The sequence below is a fragment of the Triturus cristatus genome, chromosome 9 (assembly GCF_964204655.1).
Source record: "Triturus cristatus chromosome 9, aTriCri1.1, whole genome shotgun sequence".
NCBI classification, from domain to species: domain Eukaryota; kingdom Metazoa; phylum Chordata; class Amphibia; order Caudata; family Salamandridae; genus Triturus; species Triturus cristatus.
The window spans coordinates 858,950,499-858,972,426 of NC_140592.1; the positions used below are offsets into that span (position 1 = coordinate 858,950,499).

General features: G+C 47.8%; 1 protein-coding gene across 1 annotated transcript in view; it reads left to right on the forward strand.

Moving 5' to 3' along the window:
* CINP (cyclin dependent kinase 2 interacting protein) overlaps nt 1–3,910 on the forward strand; it is a 58,726-nt gene extending 54,816 nt beyond the window's left edge. Inside the window, exon 5 of the mRNA XM_085626335.1 lies at nt 3,544–3,910. Coding sequence (XP_085482461.1) covers nt 3,544–3,746 — 203 coding nt within the window. The 3' untranslated portion in view covers nt 3,747–3,910. The remainder of the gene's footprint in view (nt 1–3,543) is intronic.
* Nucleotides 3,911–21,928: the final 18,018 nt, after the last annotated feature.

Here is a 21,928-nt window from a genome sequence, read left to right on the forward strand (position 1 = left end):
TTCTGTTTCGAGACCTTCTTGCAAGCCAGTGGATCTTTAAAGAGTTCGGGGAGACCGATCTCCCTTAATACTGACTCTACATAGCTAAGCCACCTAGACCTCTTCCACTTATCCATAGTTAGGCAACTCCTTATTATTGATTGGGTGAGTGGCATTGTCTCTCTCCTCCAGATTGAGTGCCAGAGAAGAAGTGGGGCTAGTTGTATATAATCTGAAATATAGGGCAAGCCCAATTCCGTATTTAGGATGCAGTTTGTAAAGGAGGGAGGGAGCCCCACTACAGATTTAAAAAATGTATTCTAAGTAATTTGCAGCGGTGTCGGTACTACCAGACCCCAGCGCCATAGGTTGCTGCTGCTTTTACTCTAGCCTGATAGATATTTTTATCGGTAATAAAGGTTTGGCACCCAGTTTTCTAGCGAAGGATTTTACAGCAATAGTACCCCCCTCCATCACCATCTTTCTTCCTTCCATCAGTTTTACCCATGATAGGTCTTTATCAAAAAGGATCCCCCAGATAGGGGGATTCTAGCCGCATGAAAATATGGCATTTTTTCTCTTTTTGTTGCCCCAGCTACTATTACAAAAGACTTGGTTTGGTTCACTTTTAATTGTAGTGAATCCATAAAAGAGACATACGCGGTTATCAGCCTTTGTAACCCAATCCCTGTTCTGGCAATTAGGACCGTCATCCGCATAAGCCAATATTGGTAGCATTTGATTTTCAAAGAGAGGGACATCCCGAGTGGCCACTGTGAGTGCATTCTCAACTCCATTTGTGTATAAGGAGAAGAGAAATGGGGCCAATACACAGCCCTGCCTTACTCCCCTGGAGATTTTAAAAGAACGTGTATAATCTCCAGTTTTGGTATAATGCACTGATGCCGTTGCATTTGCGTACGATTGCCTGATAAAATTTAGTATAGCTGGGTCACCCCCATCATCTCCATTATGTTCCATAGCTTATCATGGACCACGCATACAACGACGCACTCAGGTCCCTGAATGCCATGTATATTTTCCGTCCTTCATTCTAGTATACTTTTCTATGGTCAATGTTAAATTCAGGCATTGATCCACAGTACCCCTTCCCTGCTGGAAACCATACTGGGCCTGGATTAGGATCTTATTCTCCTTTGCCCATCCCTCTAACTTGAAAAAAAGAAGGCAGACCATAAGCTTTGATGTTGTGTCCAGCAGGGAAATCGGTCTGTAATTCTTTGGGTTAGCCCTGTCTCCTTTTTTGTAGATGGGTACAATGACACCCGATGACCATGAGGAGGGAGGGCCTACCAAAGCTATACTATGCAGGACACTCGTTAGGAGTGGTATCCATAGATCTGTGTTGACTTGAGAAAAATCTATTGGGACACCAGCCGGTCCTGGGGCCTTTCCCAGACTACATGAATCCAGCCCCGCTTTAACTTCCATAAAAGAAAACGATAAAGGCACATGGCGCATTTCCTGCGCTGCCACATAGTAGAGTGAGGTATCAGGGTTTAGAGCAAAAATATTCTCAAAGTGGGAAACCCTTAACTCCTCATCCACATTTATGTCCAATGTTGGGTCACTAGGACTTTTGAAATATGGTGCGTTTGCTAACTTCCAGAAATCACAGCTGTTTCCCGAATTGGCTGCCTTAACAAGATCGGCCCATAAGTCCTCCCTGATTTCCTTTTCTCTGGTTTTCCTTGCCAGTTTATATGAGGCCCACAATGTTCTTATTTGTTCGTGGTTTCTAGGCCTAGCCTTTAGAGCATACAACAAAGCCTTCCTCACTTTTTGTACATGGTGAATCGAACCAGCCCCTGCCTTTTGCTTTATTTGGCGCGTTTGTGCTTGTAAGGGCCGATTTTATATTTCCTAAGATATCACAAAAAGCTAGCACAACTTCCCCTGCATCAGCTTCTGGGTCTAAACACAGTTGTATATTATCTTGTGCATTTAGTATGATTTCTGGAACCATCTTAATTTTATCAATGTGTGCCCATTTTAGCTGGACCCCATTTTTCCTAACCACAATTGGTGTTGCAACATTGCTACACTTTTGTCTCTCCCGTGTTAATATCTTCAGCTCTATTGAAACAATAGCATGATCGCTAAAAGTCGTGAAGGAATTGCCTACCTTAACAACCCTTGCATTGAGAGGGGGGGTCAAAAGTATGTAGTCAATCATTGACTCCACCCCATTTCGGTGAAAGGTTTTCGGCAGAATGTCTGTTATAGGGTCTGAATCGCACATTATTTCCATATTTAGAGAGGCTAAGAGCTTATTTAGGCCGTTGCCATACTCACTGTGTGTGAAATGATGTATTGGATTTCCCCCTATGTCCTCTAATCCGCAGACAGGCAATGTATTATAATTACAGGGGTGTATATTGAAATCACCTAACCATATGACATTTACATTTGAATTCTTAATGTTGCATGCAATATCAGCAATTGCTTTATCAACTTCCCCCACAATTGAGTGCATATTTGGACCAAATCTATTGTTGTAAAAATGTATTAGAAGCCATGTCCCTTCCTGATGTATCTCCATCGTCAAGATGTGAAAGTTTAGATTTAATTGTGCATTCATCTTTACTTTTACTGGTAAATCGTTCTGGATTTGGCTCCTGTCCTACAAAGACACACATTTTAGGTTGCAGTGGTAACCAAGTGAAAGCCTTCACTGGGTGAAACATCACATTTAATCCTAGGATCTGCTTTTTTACACTGATGTCTCAAGATAGAGCAATATCACTGTATATTTAGAAACTTGGCCTTATTATTGGCCAAATGTTCTGCAGTATAGAGACCATCTCTCTCCAGGTCATCACAGACACTGTTTACATACCTAAACCTTTGTGTGATAGCCTAATGCATTCTGAGTGTTGTAGTTTCATCGAGCTTGATTGAGTGAGGTTCGGGACCGGAGACAGTGTCCGTAATGACCTGGAGGGAGGTGGTCACGTTACTCTACAAGCTCTGACTTGGCGATCTCCCTCTTTAGTCTCATTAAGTGTATGCATGTTTTTCAAGCTTTCTATGCCTAGTCCTAACGAATCACATTGTTTTGATTTAAATTTGTACTTAAGGTGATAACACAGTGGTTGACCACATAAAATCAATAAAGACAAATTTATTTAAAAAAACATATTTCCTTTGCATGCATATCTTTTTTTCTCTCTAAAAAACTCAGTTTAGGGAGGTGGGTATTAAAACGTAATGTAATTGTCAGCACATATAGTCTCAAAACTTCTGAGCCTCAGGTGTGTATGAAAATAAAAAACAAGGCACCAACAGAATCTTTTACAGAAAGGAGAATAAGGTGTCTGTCCAGAATAGAAAATCACAGCGTTTTCCAACCTGCCAACTTGAACTGCACACTGGGTGCTTGGTAGGTAGATTCTGAGTTGGAAACCAGAGGGTAATCTTTACAATGTTAGGCTGCGGAAATAGAAAGTACCGGTGCAACTTCAAATTAAAAGTGATTCACTGTTTTCCTGCCTAGTCTGATTAATGAATTTATTAATAGTGTACCTTATGTTTTAATTTCAGATGATGTTTCTCTAAAGCTCTCTGACATGTACAAGAAAGAACTGGAGCTTAAGCAAACGATTGTTCAAGAGATTGCACATACTGGTGACCAGGACCTCATGATGGTTTACTTATCCGCTTGGTTGTACGAACCTTACATTGATAATAACACCAAACTGCTACTGGAAAGCATGCTACTGGAAACAGGACACAGGCCACTATAACATCTTTACAAAATCACAATTTGTGAAATGTGTTTATTCCTATTAATTGTATTGCTATTAGAAACACAGTTTGCACAATTTCTCAGTCTACCATGCAATGGAATGGTACTTTATATATTAACTTAACATTTTTTATAAACTTTTTCAAATCTTTTGAATACAAATGTGTTTTCCTTGTTTCATTGTAGTCGTCAGTTATGGTACTTCAACAGAAAAATTGCTTTGTGACAGTTAATATTACCCATGTTGTGTCAGATTACTTAAAACGTTTTGGTTGTCTTTTTCTTATAGAGCATCAGCCTTTGTTTTGCATTGAACCAGTTGTTATGTGAACCAAGCTTCATGCTTAAAGGATTTTGTTACCATCCTTAAAGTACCAGTTAGTAACATGTATAGAAATGGTTATCATGGATACTACATTTTTTATCTTGAAAATAGCCTACACTGGAATTATAGAATTTAATTCACAACTTTATAGCACTGATGTGATCATCTGTATCAGAAACAATTATCATTAGTAAGGTAAATATTTATCCTTCCAGGAGTCTTTATTTGAAAGATTCTGATATCGGTGCATAACAACTTAGAAGTAGGGCCCTCAGATAGTTAACATAAAGAAAGTCTGCCTAATGTTATGTTAGATCACTGATCCTTCACCCAAAGCTTACATGTGTGCAGGAAGGTCAAGGCATTAGTAGTTTGAAAAAATATGGGGTAAGGACGACATAGCTAGCTTACAAAACCAGGTCAAATACTAGTTGTTTGTGAAAATTTGTGAATGGAACACTCCTTAAGAATTCTTTTGTTGTGGCTCTTCTCCCAACTGAATGAATTGTTATCTACCTAGTATGGAGGAACGTTGTTTGGTGCATCATATCAAGGAGAAAAGCAACCAATTGTACAGGTAGGCGAGGTTTGTGTTCGAGGCATGTGGGCTGCTGAATTCATATCTGTGCATAGATCGCCGCCTAGTGTTGGGTCCGGATGTTTGCACGTTGTTGTCCTGGAAGAGTCTTCGAAGTATCCTGGGATAGGTGACTCCTCCCCTGGACTACAGTGCGCATGGGCATCCTCTCCATCCTCAGATTGTTTTTTTCCGCCATTGGGTTCGGATGTGTTATCTTGACTCAAGTTAGGAAAACCTGTTTTCAAGGCCAAAAGGCCTTTAGCTCGCGTCGGTACTGTTATCGATCGGTATCGATAGAATCTCTGTTAGTTTACTAACTTCTAGAACAAACTTTCGCATCTTACCCGACCGTCGATTCGACATCAGCGATGGAATCGAGAACACCATTCAAAAGGTGTCCGGTATGCAATGCGAAATACCCCCACGTCGACGTCCATCCGGTTTGCAACAAATGCCTCTCACCGGATCACGACGAATCTACATGCATGGCCTGTGCCAGATTTCGATCCAAGAAGACTCTACGGAATCGACGAGCGGCGAGACTCGAGGCGCAGCAAGCGGCACCGGCCCCGGCCGACATCTTCAACGCCGAGACCGAAGATGTCGAAGAAGTGGAGAACCTACCCTACAGTCCCGTTTCCGAACATGACTCCGGATCGGGGGATGTCGATGAAACACTCTTTCGCAGAGATGAAGACGACACCGAGGTAGGAGACTACGATGAGGCCTTAGGGGCCGAAGAGAGTAGCTCCGGTGACGAGCAAGGCCTACCCGTTCAGACTGAAGAAAGCCCAGTGCAACAGTCTATGGCTCCGGTCGAGGGATCGCCTTCGGGCCTTACCCAAGACTTATCCCGCAGTTCTTAGGCCCCGCCCTCGGGCCCGGCCTCAGACATACAGCGGCAGCCATTAATGCCAAAAATGGCTGGTTTCCCTTCTCTAAAACCGAAACCGAAAGCAGTATTGGTTCACTTGAAACCAAAACCGAAAGTGGCGCTGGTCGGATCGAGGCCCTCCACACCTTCGACGCCAGCAAAACACATCGGCACCGAGCGCACCAAACGAGACTTCGGTGCCGAACTCGAAGCGGCCGACGTCGGAGTCGACATAAGGAAGAAGGCCGTCGGTACCACCAAACCTGCTCGGCTCCCGGCACCGACGCATTCGACTCCGACCCCAAAGGTCAAACAGCCTGCTGCGTCTCACGCCGCTTCCACGGCGACATCTACGCCACAATCATCGAAGAAGTCGACGGCCACTCCCGCACCTCGACTCGATGACCCACCGGCGTCGAAAAAATCCACGACCGCCTCCACTGAACCGGTAGGTGCAAAAGACTCGAGGGCGCTCCAGACTCGACCCATTGCTGCGCAAAGCACCAAAAAGAAAATGGTCCTCCAGGACACGTCGGGCTCCGAGCCAATTAAAGCTCCAGCAGCCTCTTCGACACCGGCCAACATTACTTTTGGCCTGCCACCATCCACGGCCCCGAAAATGTTCCAAATCAGGACACGGGTGACCCATACCACAATCACGCCTGCCGAACACTCTGGGGAGACGTCTCCATCGCATATAATCGACGCCGACACCGGCAGGACGATTATCCACAAACGGAAAATAACTTCGGAGCCGGCTTTGGACTCCTTCAGGATTCCACTAAAAAGAAAGCTGCCTGTGGCTTCAGAACCAGTTCTTTACGAACCTTTCCACTCACCCTACCAGGATCCACAATCCTTCTCTCCCACACACTCCGACACGGATGCGTTGGGGGACTACATGGGTGACCAGGTCCCCTACCCCGGAGACATGGACCCTGACGCCCAGCAAGACCCTGATCAAACTTGGGATGACCCTGTGGACCCAGGTGCACCTATGGATGCACAAGACCCGCAACTCTATGGAGCAAAAACATCTCCCACAGAGGACACGGCAGCATTCAACGCTCTGATTGAACGTGCTGCGGCCAATCATGGGGTGCAACTTCACTCGGACACCGTCGAGGACGACTTTCTTATGGACACTTTTGCTTCCTCAGAAAGAAATATAAAAACTCTACCCATGTTGAAGGGTGTCCTCAAACCAGCAAAGGACATCTTCAAGGAACCCACCAGGGCAAGAGTGATAAACCCCAGGATAGACAAAAAATACAGATCAGCGCCTGGGGACCCTACTTACATCAGAGGCCAATTACCTCTGGATTCCATTGTCGTTGCGAATGCTCGCAAGAGGGCACACTCACAAACAACAGGTGACGCTCCTCCCCCGGACAAGGAGTCCAAGGTGTTAGAGACCTCTGGCAAACGAATTGCCGCCCAGGCAGCCAACATATGGCGTATTGCCAATACTCAAGCACTCCTCGCTCGCTACGATAGAGCGCACTATGACACATTAGAGCAACTAATCCAACATCTCCCTGACCAATTCAGAGAAGGTGCAGAGATCCTCATCAGGGAGGGACAGCTCCTCACAAACGCATCCATCAAGTGCGCGCTGGATGCCGCAGACACAGCCGCCAGGGCCATAAACACTAGCGTCATGCTGCGACGACATGCCTGGTTACGAATCTCCGGATTCAAACCTGAAGTGCAAAACAACATACTCAACCAGCCTGTCAACCCCGACTATTTATTCGGGCCGGAGGTTGACACCACCCTAGAGAAAATAAAGAAGGACACGGACACTGCAAAGTCCATGGGGGCTCTCCAAACTCAGTCCTTTCGGAGCGGCTCCTTTCGTCGCCCCGGAAATAGAGGAGCAGGTAGAGGACAGGGGTCACAGCAAACATACAACAAGAGCAATACACAAACCACCTACGATAAAAACACCCGGGGTGGATATCGTGGCTCCAGTACAAAGGGCAGAGGACGCGGCTACGGCAACACCAGGTCCTCCCCCAAGAACAAGCAGTGACGCCCTCTCCCTTCCTCCCGACCACATAACACCTGTCGGGGGAAGGCTACAAAGGTTCCTGTCCACGTGGAACTCCATCACCATGGACAGGTGGGTCAAAGATATTATCAAATACGGTTACTGTCTAGAACTAACCTCCACTCCACCCACAATACCTCCAAAACACCGTCCTATGTCCTCAGAGCACTTAACGCTCTTACAGCAAGAGGTGCAAAGTATGCTTCTAAAAGGCGCAATAGAGGTCGTACCCGTCCACGAGCAAGGTACGGGGGTGTACTCCCTGTACTTTTTAATACCGAAGAAGGACGGTTCACTCAGACCTATATTAGATCTGAGACCCCTAAACAGATACATTCTTTCCGAGCATTTTCACATGCTCACTCTCCAGCAAGTCCTCCCGCTGCTCAAGCAGGGAGACTTTCTAGCCACACTGGACCTCAAGGATGCGTATTTCCACATACCCATCCACCCATCACACAAAAAATACCTCAGGTTCACTGTTCAAGGACAGCATTACCAATTCAGAGTCCTTCCCTTCGGCGTGACAACGGCACCAAGGGTGTTTACAAAGTGCCTAGCTACTGTTGCGGCACATCTACGGAGGCAGCACATACACGTCTACCCTTACCTGGACGACTGGCTCGTTCAAGCGAAGTCAGCCCAGCAATGTGCCAGCCACATGTCCCACACCATTCACCTCCTTCACAGTCTAGGGTTCTCACTGAATTACCCAAAATCCCATCTCCAGCCCGCACACGTACAACAGTACCTTGGTGCAACTATAGACACTCTGGCAGCCACAGCCCAGCCAAATTTAGTGAGAATCAGCAGCATGCAAATGCTAATTTCCAAGTTCAAACCACAATACTCCCTGCCAGCGCGAGTGTTCATGCAGTTGATAGGCATGATGGCCTCCTGCATCTTCATAGTCCCACACGCGAGACTACATATGCGCCCGCTTCAGGAGTGCTTAGCACGTCAGTGGAATCAGGCTCAAGGACAGTTGAAAGACCTAGTGTTGGTGAGCGGTCGGGCATACAACTCTCTGCATTGGTGGAATCCACAAAACCTTTGCAAGGGCCGACCGTTCCAAGAGCCTGTCCCACAGATAATACTGACGGCGGACGCGTCTCTCCAGGGATGGGGAGCTCATGTACTCCATTACACAGTGCAGGGACTATGGACACAACAACAAAAGAAGATGCACATCAACCTCCTAGAACTGATGGCAATCTTCCTCGCTATGAAAGCATTCAAAGTACACTTGTGCAACAAAGTCGTGTTGATCCGGACGGACAACATGACCGCCATGTACTACATACAGAAGCAGGGAGGAACACACTCTCCACAGTTGTCTCATCTGGCTCAGAGCATGTGGAAGTGGGCCATTCAGAGGAACATGTTCCACATGGCAGAACACCTCCCCGGCAAAGACAACCAGATGGCGGATCTGCTCAGCAGACACAGCCACCAGATGCACGAGTGGGAGTTACACCCATCGGTACTCCAACCGTACTTCCAGCAGTGGGGTCATCCAGAGATAGACCTATTCGCGACAAGCGAAAACGCAAAATGCCAAAGCTTTGCCGCCAGGTTCCCACATCCACAGTCGCAGGGCAATGCGATATGGATGAACTGGTCCGGCAGATTTGCGTACGCTTTTCCCCCAGCACCACTCATACCGCTGGTGGCACGCAAACTGCGTCAACACTCACTGACGCTCGTCCTGGTTGCTCCAACGTGGGCGCGCCAACCGTGGTACACCACCTTTCTCGAACTTTCCGTGGTGCCGCATCAAAGGCTACGGATCAAACCCGAGCATTTGACGCAGAACCATGGAGAGATTCAGCACCCAGATCCGCAACAGCTGAACCTGGCAATCTGGCTCCTGAAGTCCTAGAGTTTGGCTACCTCAACCTGCCACCTGACTGTATGGACATCATTAAGGAGGCCAGGCGACCCACTACCAGAGCTTGCTATGCAGCCAAATGGAAGAGGTTCGTCATTTATTGCAATAATAATGACATTAACCCGCTAGACGCATCCATCCAAAACATTATTTGTTACCTATTACACCTATACCGATGCAATCTGGCGTACACCTCTATACGTGTCCATTTGACCGCAATATCAGCCTATCTGCAGACCAGGCAGCACCTCTCTCTCTTCAGAGTGCCTGCCATCAAAGCATTCCACCAAGCCACCCACCGGCTCCAATGTGGAACCTCAATTTGGTCCTCACACGCCTGATGGGTCCACCCTTTGAACCTCTACACTCATGCGAGATTCAATTCCTTACCTGGAAAGTAGCTTTCCTAGTAGCAATCACCTCTTTGAGGAGAGTTAGTGAACTCCAGGCACTAACCGTTCAAGAGCCATTTATACAGGTCCACGCCAACAGGGTCGTACTACGTACCAACCCCAAATTCATGCCAAAGGTGGTATCGCAGTTCCACATGAATCAAACCATTGAACTGCCCGTTTTCTTCCAAAACCCACAAACTGTCGCAGAAAGGGCACTCCACACACTAGATGTCAAAAGAGCCCTCATGTATTATATCGACAGGACCAAACCCTTTAGGAAAACACAACAACTTTTCGTTGCCTTTGCCCCACACCACAAAGGTAACGCTATCTCCAAAGCAGGAATAGCCAGATGGATCGTTAAATGTATCCAAATTTGCTATCAAAAGGCTAAACGTACTTTAACGATTCCCCCACGAGCCCACTCAACACGTAAGTTAGGGGCCTCAATGGCTTTCCTAGGAAACATTCCTTTGCATGACATATGTAGAGCAGCCACCTGGTCCACTACACATACATTTACCAAACACTATTGTGTAGATGTGCAATCAAAACAGCAGGCAGCTGTAGGACAGGCTGTTCTCAAAACTCTTTTTCAGACCGCTGCAGCTGGCACTGGTAGCCGCCGCTAATAAGAGGGCACTGCTATATATTCTATGCACAGATATGAATTCAGCAGCCCACATGCCTCGAACTGAATATGCTACTTACCAGTATGCATCTGTTCTTGGCATGTAGGGCTGCTGACATTCATATCGCCCTCCCTCCTCCCCGGCGCCTGTAGCAGCTGCAGCTCTCAGAATTACTGTAAGCATGGTCATCACTTTCTGTATCTACTCCATCACTGCCACAATGGCGAAAAACAATCTGAGGATGGAGAGGATGCCCATGCGCACTGTAGTCCAGGGGAGGAGTCACCTATCCCAGGATACTTCGAAGACTCTTCCAGGACAACAACGTGCAAACATCCGGACCCAACACTAGGCGGCGATCTATGCACAGATATGAATGTCAGCAGCCCTACATGCCAAGAACAGATGCATACTGGTAAGTAGCATATTCATTACTATGTCATCCTTTAGGAGGCTCTTCTGAGAGCTACAAATATCCATCCATATGGTATTGAATTTTAGATATGTACAGACTGAGGTGTCATTCAAAGATTGGTGGATACTGGGAAACTACCAGGAAATAGCATATACGCCAACCAGCAGTCTCAATGTTCCTTTGTCTTATTTAGGGGCCTTTACTGGTTCATTCTGCTGAAACTCTTGATTTGATGGACCGTCCGCTAGCTCACAGTGATAATCACCTCATCACATTTAGGGTGAGGCAAGAGTCACTAGATTTCCCTGTCAGAACTATCATGAAAGGCATGATAGCCTGGGGAAGGAAATCTGTCAGTGGCCATGCCATGCAGGAAGAAAATTCTATGTGCATCAATGCCATGGGACATTCATTTTTTTGTTTTTCTAAAACATGGTCCCTCTTTGGGAGTTTGTACTTTATTTTAGAAAAACAAAAAAATATACCTGTGAGGCCACACAGACATGTCACCTGTCTGACAGATTGTTATGGTTTCAGAACAATAGTCACACCAGCAGAGAATCCTTGTGAGTCTGACAGGGAAGGCAAGTGCTAACCTGGTGGGGTGCCTGCAAGAGTCTACATGACTGTGTGCTGCCCCTTTTAAGATGTAACACGTAATGATTCTTTCACCTCATTATATATGGAGTAGATAGAATGGGGGAAGTTCTATAGTTTGATTAGATTGAAATTTGACAAACAGCATCTTATGAAAAAATGTACGACAAATCCACTGACCATGCTTACAGTTGACTAACCATTCCATCTGATGTGACACCATTACGAAAGGCTTTAACAATTTCAAAGAGCAATTATGCATTGACTCATCCAGTTGGAAGCTCTTCTCTCTGTTGATCTGACGTTCTCATGCCCGTGCTCACTGCTGCGCGCCCGAGTCTGCTGCCACTGCCTCACCTCAATACAGTCGCTGCCTTGTCTGTTGCCTGCGAGACCTGGTTGCCCAAGCAGCCCATGCCACCTAAGGCCAAGCTCAAAGCTGCCAGACAGCTGCCGCTGGACTCGCTGGGCAGCCCAATTCCCGGTTTGGAGGTCGGAGATCAGGGGCAGGACCAGGCTGAGGCGGAGGAGGTTGTGGTTCCCCTCCCCCGAAGCCTCTCCCGAAGCTCCGAGGGGTTAGAGCTCTCCAAAGCCCACTCAGTGAGTCTGCCGAAGCAAGAGAAAGCGGGCAGGGGACCAGCAAGAGGCTTTCAGCAAGCAGGCAGGCGGGCAGCAAGCTGACCCCATTGCGGAGTAGGAAGCCGGAAAGCCTGATTTCTTCTTGGTTTTGAGGCTCCTTACCACTCACAGTATGGGTTCCGTGCTGGCCATAGCACGGAATCAGCCCTGATAAAAGCAACGGAAGAGGTCAGGGAGACCGTTGATCAAGGAGGCTCAACCATCCTGATCATGCTGGATTTGTCAGCGGCCTTGGATACGGTACAACACGAGGTCCTGTTGGGACGTCTATCAAAAACCGGGATAAAGGGCCCTGCCTTGAACCTTCTAAAGTCCTTCCTGACAAATAGAACTCAAACAGTTGATCTGAGAGGCAATAACTCGGAGCCATTTGTTCTTCCATGTGGGGTCCCACAGGAATCCTCCCTGAGCCCCACACTTTTTAATATTTATGTTAAACCTCTAGCCAACCTCATACGATCGTTCGGCCTACTTTTAACCTCCTATGCCGACGATACTCAAATAGTGATATCTTTTCAAAAAGGGAACGAAACGGCCAAAGCCTTCAGCTGCCAGGAGTGCATGGCTGCAATCACAGGTTGGATGACCGCTAATTGCCTGAAATTAAACGCAGGCAAGACAGAGGTTATCATATTCGGGAACAACTCCAACCAGCTAGATGGGCCCCTCCCCCCCCCTCCCCCCAGCACCTAAAGTAAAAAATCTGGGTGTGATTGTAGATAACACGCTCTCATTTGGGGACCAGGTCAGCAGAGTGGTGTCCACATGCTTTTTCATTCTAAGGACTCTGAAAAAAATTAAACCCTTCCTAACAGCTGATAGCTTCAGATCTGTAGTATCCGCTTTAGTTCTGTCCCATCTGGATTACTGCAACAGTCTGTATCTTACAATTCACAATAAACACCTTAACAGACTCCAGATGGTACAGAATGCGGCAGCAAGGCTGCTCACGGATACTCCCAGGTTTGCGGTCTACGAGATCTGCACTGGCTCCCTATGAACAACGGATCCATTTCAAGGCCCTCTGCATTGTACACAAGTCCTTGCATGGAGTAGGGTCATTGGACCTCATAAAGCGCTTCCAGTGGTATGTCCCTAGGAGAACCCTGCGCTCTAGGGAAGCCAAACAGGCAGCCGTCACAAGGGTAAAAAAGGCCAACTGGGGCGGAAAGAGTTTTGTGCTCAAAGCCTCCAAGGCAGGAATGAACATCCGTTTTTTCTAAGGTCTACTACTGAACTTCTAACCTTTAGAAAAAATCTGAAGACTTGGCTGTTTTCAGCCTAGGTTCTGACAATGTTCCTGGATGGGTGTTTTTTTCTACGCTGTCTCCTTTAGGCAAACTGCTATAGCGCCAGGACACCCTCGGGTAACAGTGCGCTTTTTAAATTGGTATAACATAACATAACCCGGGGGAAGGCTGCAAGCGTTTGGCAGCCGACAGCAGTGGCAGCTGCTAGCTGAGAACTGTAAGGGGCGTGAAGCTGTGGGGCTGCCTAGAGTTCGGGTGCCTTAGCAAGTTCCCTGCGCCCCCCTCCCCCTACAAGGCATAAGAGACACGGTGATAAACGCGGCTAAGCAGCCCTTCAAGGTGCAATAAGCACCTACAGACTCCTGTGATGCGCAAAGGCGGCCGGTGTTAAGTCTGTGCGGCTTGTGCCTCAGTGGTAGTAATTCTCCTGTCAGCAAAGGCATCTATGAAGGTATGAACGAAATCTGCATGTAGAACCCCAGGACTATGAATCAAGGTGGCCCTCCAGCACTTAGTGGGGCTTCAGGGCCCTAGTTTACTGTTTGGGCATTGCAACTCCCAGCAAAATCACTCCAGGCGTATTGTCTGACCTGTAATCCCAACAAAATCATTGAGGACATTATACTCACCCTCTGCAAAAGCCCACATAGCTAGCAAAAATCTGTTGGAGCATCCAAAAGAGCAACATGTGGTCTGGGGAGGTTAGAGAGCAACAACCCTTAGTATTGAAAAATAAGTTGTTGCAAGCTCTACTTGCCGTAAAAAGCATCAAGTCTAATGTTGCTTGGGAGGGCCAGCGCATAATCAAAATTTGACTTTTTAAAAGATCCTGGTTGGGCTATTCTCTCCACCACAGCCAACATGGAACGCCTTCCAACACCAATTTCCCCGATCATAAGTCTCAACAGTCTCTCCTACGAGGCATCCTAGGATATGGGACCTCACAAGGTGGGGAAGGGCGCTAAATCTACACTAGAGAGTGACAACAACAAAGAAATAGCCTGGTGCCCGGTAACCGACATGGAGTTGTTCACCTTATGTCGTTATCGCCCTACATGCCCCCAGACTATTACTAGGAATCGGAGCTCCATTACCAATTGAGATCAGAACTATAGTGGTAATATACCTGAACGGTGAAACAGGACTTGATGTACAAGATGCATCAAAGCAAGAAGCTTATGGGTCTCTGGAAGCACAACCGTCCAGCCAAAGATCCTTACCCGTCTCCCCTCAACTTGACCACAACTTCGACGTGGCTCAAAGACAACAAGAACACGCTAGTGGTGAGTCACGGCCACACAACCTGACAACACTAAGGGGAGATCAGTCACTTGATAATATGGCTCGTAGCCGTAGAAGAGCTCAAATAAGTACCGAGCACCCACTAGAGGTGGGGGATAATCAGTTCAGGGACAATCTTAACTCACCCTACAGCTCAAATAAGATACCGACCTCCACCAGTAGTAAGGTAGAAATAGGGACACAAACAGGGCCAGTTACAGAGAGTGAGATATCTGAAAAAAATACCTTTCAGACTTTCCAACTAAAGGGGCCCAATGCACCAACAGGGTCAGGGGATGTATGGGACCTGCTGTTTAGAATTTCACAGCTGACATTAGATGCTTTGTCCTATCAGTCAAACAAAATGGACGTGCAAGTAGATGTGTTAAATTCCTTGGCAGTATTCATCTCTGGCATGGACTCTAAGGTGGCATATTTAAATAAACTGATAACCCGGGACAAAAACTACGTAGTGACAACACAGCCTGTACTTGTGCACCAGTGATGGACACGCTTGCAACAATCCCAGCCGTCCAGGGCACTTTAGTCGAAGACCTAAGAAATATTCTAGCTACCTATGTTCTAAAAGGAACAATACACCCCTAGCACAACTTAGCTCGCACCGTGATCCCTGCAATACAAATACAAGGACAGTAGGAGAAAATGGAAATTGTTCATGTACAGTGTTAATGAAAGTGTCTTGCGCACCCGATAAAAACAAGGACAGCTTAAGAGGGGAATCCCAACAAATACAGTTTGCAATCAGGTCAATAGGCCTTTTTGAGATGCATAACACAAATAAGGCTCTGGTACCCTCTGTAAATAATTTAAACTGCACAGAGCACGATGAGCCCATTCAATTGGCTATCCAAATTCCATCAGAAAATAAAATGACAAACAAACGGACGAAGAATCAACAAATGTCCAGAAACAAAACACAAATCAGCTCAGTAACTTTATCCTGCACAAGTACGAATCAAACTATAATACACACAATGGCGTTAGACGAAGACACACGCAATCGGGATCCCTCCTCAGCAAGGATCTACTCAAGAAAATGAAGTCTTATCCAATATTCATTAAAAAGTTTAGAAAAAAATTATTACCCAGTAACACTCCTCCCCATTGAGACTTTGGAGCTGTCGCAGGCAGGCTACCATCTTTAGACCAAGCTTTGATAACACCTAGTCCAGCCCTTGTAGAGATAATACAGCAAAGGTACCAACTTCTGTGGAAAATTACTCAAGTGAGGTGCCTTAATTTTACCATGTACCTCCAATCTGCGAACATGAAATCGTGAGCGCTACATCAACAACCACCTTAGAAAAGTTCCCTGCTCAGCCTACCTCCTCAAAAAGAGAAATTGACCGCACACTGAAAAAACATGACTCGCCAGCCCGATGTCTTGCGTAAATAGCTGCTTCTACCTACAGCATGAATGATTATGTATGCCTGGCTTACGGCCAAAGTGCCTAGGATCCTTTAACTCCTGGGCAAGTGTGTGCCGCACAAGCGTCTGGATACTTAATACACAGAAAGGTTATGGTCCTCGCCCCAGAATACTATCTAGGGATAGGCGCGATATCTTAAATCGTGGCAATATCCTAAAACTGCTACATGCTGTGCCAACTCTCGAGCACATGACCTCCGCAGACATTAAGCCAATCGAATTCTTAGTCCCGAAAGAGGGTGACACACGGGGGTTCACCCTTGTAACATGGGCCTCAAGGTACATAGAATTAGGCTGGCTATCATCGGCTCTGCATGGCAGGAGGCAGTTTTGACACGTTGACACCCAATGCTGCAAGAGAGACCAAGCATCCGATCTAATAAAACTTTGCTCCTGGAACATAAATGGCTTTCACAACAAAAATGGCAATAAAGTTCTGATAAACTATCTGAGGAATTTTTCAAATTATACTGTTACAGTAAATATGGTTGATACTGCCATTCTCCCTTGAAGGGCTTGTAGGCTACTTCAGCCCAGAGTACAAAAACAGGAGGTTTGGCAACCGAAAGGGGGCTGGCAACCTTTGTGGCAGCCTCACTTAAGTTAGAAAGTCAGTTGTTGGAATCGGATGATGAAAATATCCTAATGGTTAAGCTGGGGAAGTGGCTAGTAGAATTTGGTTATTAATAAACCTATGTATCCATCCGGATCCCGAATCAAGGAAAGCTTTATCACTTAAACTATCAAACATTCTTTTAAACAGCTTGTATGAGCAAATGTTTACGGATATCATAGTAACAGGAGATTTTAATATGAGCCTGCTGTGGCCGTTTGCCTGTGACAACTACATCACACAGCAGGACCATCTCTGGCGTGTTTCTAATCAAGCTGAAACAGTCAAAAACTACAGAAAAAAGGACAGAAAGGCTGTCTCTGTAGTAAAAGAGTTTAAATCTCTTGGGCTGAAAGTTTTAAATGGCAGATACCAATTGGGTTCTCCACCAGCGTGGACCTAATATACTTCTGATTCTCACTCCACAATTGACTTTACAGTAGCCACCCTCCCACTACTTCGCTTAACCTCATCATTTAAGATTGAAAAAAAGGGACGAAAGCGATTACCTCCTACAAATTATAGCGCTTAATATTAAATGCCCCTCCATCAGCAGCAAGTACCCTGCCTGGGGAAATGGAAACCATAAACTATATTAAGTTACGTGGACCGAAGATACTGTAGGTGCCAATTGGAGAAGCAGAAGGAGACCTCATCAGACATTGCTTTATTAAGAAGCACCTAGCCCTGATCTCCACATGGGAACTTTTACTATAAATCTAATAAGCAAATTTCAACCCTAGAATCTCTCAACCACACATAAAGTTATAAAGGGCTCTGAAGGCCCAACAATGAATCCTATATCTGCTTTTAAGTCAAAGCATAAAGAGGAAAAGCAATAGAATGTTGAGAATGGCTCGGGAGGGGGGGGGGGGGGGGTTGTGTGGCTTTGGCGCAGATGGAGCTGGACACGGACTGAGGTGCTCCTGGCTGAACTCCGCCATCTGGAGGCATCTTGGTCTCCATCTTCTGTGTTTGGCCCCCTTAGTTGGAGTGGGGGGCGCCTGAACTGTTGGCATCCCGCTGAGGGTGCTGAAAATCCAGCTGGCATGCAAAATCTGATGGACCGATGGGCTCGGCACGCAGCGCGGCCGCAAACAAAATGGTGGTCTACCATTGGAACTGGGAGATAAAGTGACACAGAGAGCCCCAGTTGGAAGCCAGATCCCCGGCTGCACAGGCCAGCAGCACCCGATCAGCTAGGTGCATCGGGAGGGGTGAGCCTTGCAGCAAGAGGTGCCCACCTGGGCGGCTGCATGGCTGATCAGCCCTGAGGCAGCAAATCTGCATTTGGATGTGCATTGCCGGGCCCAGAGGGAGATGGTGGTTGCAAGCTGCAGGGCCTCAACGGACTTTGAGACGAGCCTGTGCTACTGGAAACACTGTTGTTGGCCACAGCTGGACTGCAGCAGGGACTCGGGCCTGCTTACTTCCCCTCTATCTTGCTCTGCGGTGCTACGGCCAGCTGAAAGAGGCCAGTGAACTGATGATGCGTCCTGCCAAGGATGGCGGGTCTGTGCTGGACTAGAGCAGCTGGAGAGTATGATATGGCGATGCGGTAAGCAGCGGCTCCCTAATGTACTGGGCATGGGGGGGGCGGTGTCGAGGCAAAACTCTGACACCTCTGCGGTGAGGGGCTTCCACCTTTCTCAAAATCGCAGTTGGGGCCTGGGGCCTCTGCGTTATCCCAGTAAGAGGAGAGGAGCATTGCTGGGATGGGCAGACTGACTAGCTAGGAGTGCGGAGAACAACTGCGGGGGGCACGCAGGGCGCTGCAGCTGCTGGTACTGGCCAGCTGGGAGGCTCCGCGGTGACGTTAGCTGATACCTCCTGTCCTCCTGCTGCTTCATGTTGCACCTGGAGGTGCCTCGCTGACTCTGAGCTGGTGGCTGCTTTTGAGAGACCCTGCCTGCCATGCCCCTCACCCCTCGTTGGATTTCCTGCGGACTGGTCTGTGATGGCCACTAGATGGCTAGGTTGACTGTGACCTCTGCAACCTCCTGTAAGGAGGAGAGGAGTATTACCAGGGACCCCACTTGATGGGGAGTATTGCTGACCATGTATGGGGTACACGTTGTGGCCCTGCAGCTTCTGTTGCTGCCTGGCGGAGGGGTCCTGCGTCGACAGTGGCTGATGCCTCCCTCCCTCCTGCAGCTGCCCGGTTGTCCTGGAGATACACCGCTGACACTAGGCAGGTGGCATGGGGTTGTTCCTGAGGGATACTGCCTGACTGGGGCCCCTCTCCTGGACTCACCGGCAGCCTGGACTATAACACTATCTGGGGGGCGTGCAGACTGGCTGGTGGTCCAGAGGGATGACTCCCCGCCCCCCCTCCCCTTACTTTCTGAGGTTTGTGACAGCTGAGGACGCCGGACTGGGCCGCGTTGCACAGGGTGTTCCTGCTTGCACCTCCTGAGCTCTTGCCACTGCTGTTTGTGACTGAGCTATGGGTCCCTCCAGCACCGAATCCCCACTTTTCTTCGCTTGTGGGGCTGTCTCGGCGGCGCCTGCCCCTACTACTGCACAAGTAATATCTCTAACTGACTGGGAGGTGAACTACTGCACTTGCCATAGGAAATCACTGTCATGGGTAAAATCACCCTGGGAAACTGAGCCCTGTGCCTCAGAGGTGCTGGGATCCCAAGACCTGGTGGGACCTGCACCTGCCCTGAAGGCCTCAGGAGGGCCATAACTAGACCCCACATTGACCACAAACTTACAGGCCGTCGCCATCTCCAAGGAGCCACTTGAACTCAAGTTAGACACCATGGTGGCAGACATGGGCATACTGCGAGATGATCAGAGGCGACTGGCCGAGCGGGTCACCTCCAATGAGTGGTCTGTTAATTATCTCACCCCAGGGCTGACTTCGATGCAGGCGCAGATGTTTACTATGAAAAACAGGCTTACCACCTTAGGAACAAGGGCCGAAGATGCTGAAAATAGGTCCGTGCGAAAAAACATTCAGATTATTGGCCTTCCCGATCACATTGAAGGATCCGCAGCAAACATGCTTGCCTTCCTGGAGAAGTGGCTTAAAGAGGAGGTGGGCCTAGAGGGTCTCTTTCCCTTCTACGTGCTGGAACGCTCTCATCGTGTCCCTGCAAGGCCCTGCTTCCTGGTGCTGCTCTGCGGCCATTTGTGGTGAAACTCTTACACTATTGAGACTGGGACCATATCCTAAACCAAGCCAGACTCTGGGGAGACATCATGGTGGACAACCACAGAATTATGCTGGTCCCAGGCTTCACAAGAGAGGTCCAGAAACAGATACTTTCATTTGCCAATGCCAAAAGACACCTTCGCCAGCTGGGCCTCACATATGATCTGATGTTCCCAACCAGACCACAGGTGACACGTGCACTTCTTCACATGACCGCAATCGCTTTGGGAATGGATGGACCTCTTCCCTCAGCAAAGGGAGGATGCTTCCTCAGGGGACATGGGATCTGGCAGACGGCGTCTTCTGAAGCGGGCCAGGTATGGCAGAGGAGCTTCCCTCTCTCAGTTCCAGATGCTCCATAAGCGCCGGCAGGTGGTGGATGTGCTGGCTGCCCTGAGTGGTCGGGGATTGGCTTCACCCTTTGTTAGCAATAACGTGAACTCATGAGACTCGATTCTGATGGGGCTTTGCTCTCCTCCCAGGGATCAACTGAGTTCTTGCCCAAAATTACACCTGGCACTTCTCAAGAGATAATCTGAAGCAACCATCGGGGCTGGCCACCCATAGGGGGTGATGGCAGTGGTGACTGTTATTATTATGTACCTCTGTTTCGCTCGTTCTTTTGCCATGTTCTTTCTTCTGCAGTATCACGTGCAGTGTTGATCATTCTGACCTGTTCCTTCAGATGGTGTAATGTGAATCTGGGGAGCGCCTTTGCAGGTGCTATAGATGCTTTTAATGCATGAATGTATGTTTGATGTTTTTTGACTGGTTTGGATGGGGAGTCAGTTGCTTCTGATCCTGGGGATGGGGTGTTGGTTTGACTGTTTTTGTTGGTGGGATTGTTCGTGGGTTACCTTTACCTGCTGGTATTGTATGGCAATGGCAAAAAGCCAGGGCCCTGTTGTACGGATGGAAATGCTCCCCCCCGCCTCCTGACAGTCAAGGTTAGTATTATACAATGGCACCCCCCATAACCCTATATACTTGAATGTCTGAGGGCTAAACAATATGTCCAAGAGATATAAAGTTTATGCTTACCTTACAAGACGGGGTGCACATTAGCCCTCTTGCAGGAAACCCATCTCACTGCTTTGGAGGGGCTGGTGCTCCTGATGAGATGGAGGGGCCAGGTGTACACAACAAAGTACTCTGCTTTTGCCTGGGTAGTTCTGCTGTGGGTGAGGCCAGGAGTATAATTCCAGAAGACGGGTGAGCTCACAGACCATGAGTGTAGATTTGTGTTGGTCACAGGGAGATTAGCGGGATGTGACCTAGCCATAGTCGTGATTTATGCTCCCAATATTGATCGCAGAGGTTCTTTACTCAGCTCTCCAGAGTTCTGACCCAATGCCTGACACAAAACATATTACTGGGGTGGACTTTATTAGCATTGCAAACCCTGCCCTTGATTGCTCCCATCCGACCCTGCAAGACTCCCTGGTATCTCAACTTGCACATATTTTTTCAGATTGGCAGAGGCAGTGGGGGTTGGGAGATTCCTAGAGACGCCTCCACACTTTGTCCTGCGACTACTCTTTCCATCGTGGTATGCACAAACTTTGTTTGCCTTGACACTTTCCTGTGTACGCCTGCTGTCCAAGGGGTGGTGCACAGTGTGGAATACCTCTGAGGACCTTATCCGACAATAATCTGGTGTTTCAGTCCCTAAAGTGGGAACGCGAGCGATCCGCACCCCTGATTGGCGATTGAGGGTAGAGGTTCTGGATGACTTGTTTTTTCAACATACTATTGGGGAGGCCATCACTAAATACTTTGCTGATAATACTGGAACCACTGCCTCCCCTCTGATTGAGTGGGATGCCTTTAAAACGGATGTCCAGAGCTGCTGTTTTGCTGAAATAGTTGGGGTTTGATGCACTTTAATGGGCGAGGTTGAGGATCAGGAGAACGCCCTGTCAGCCCTTCAGTGGAGGAGACCCGTGGATCCAGCACTTAAATACCCGCTGCTGAAAGCGAAAGAGGTATTAGCAGTCCGAGTTGAGAAACTCCACTGTTTTG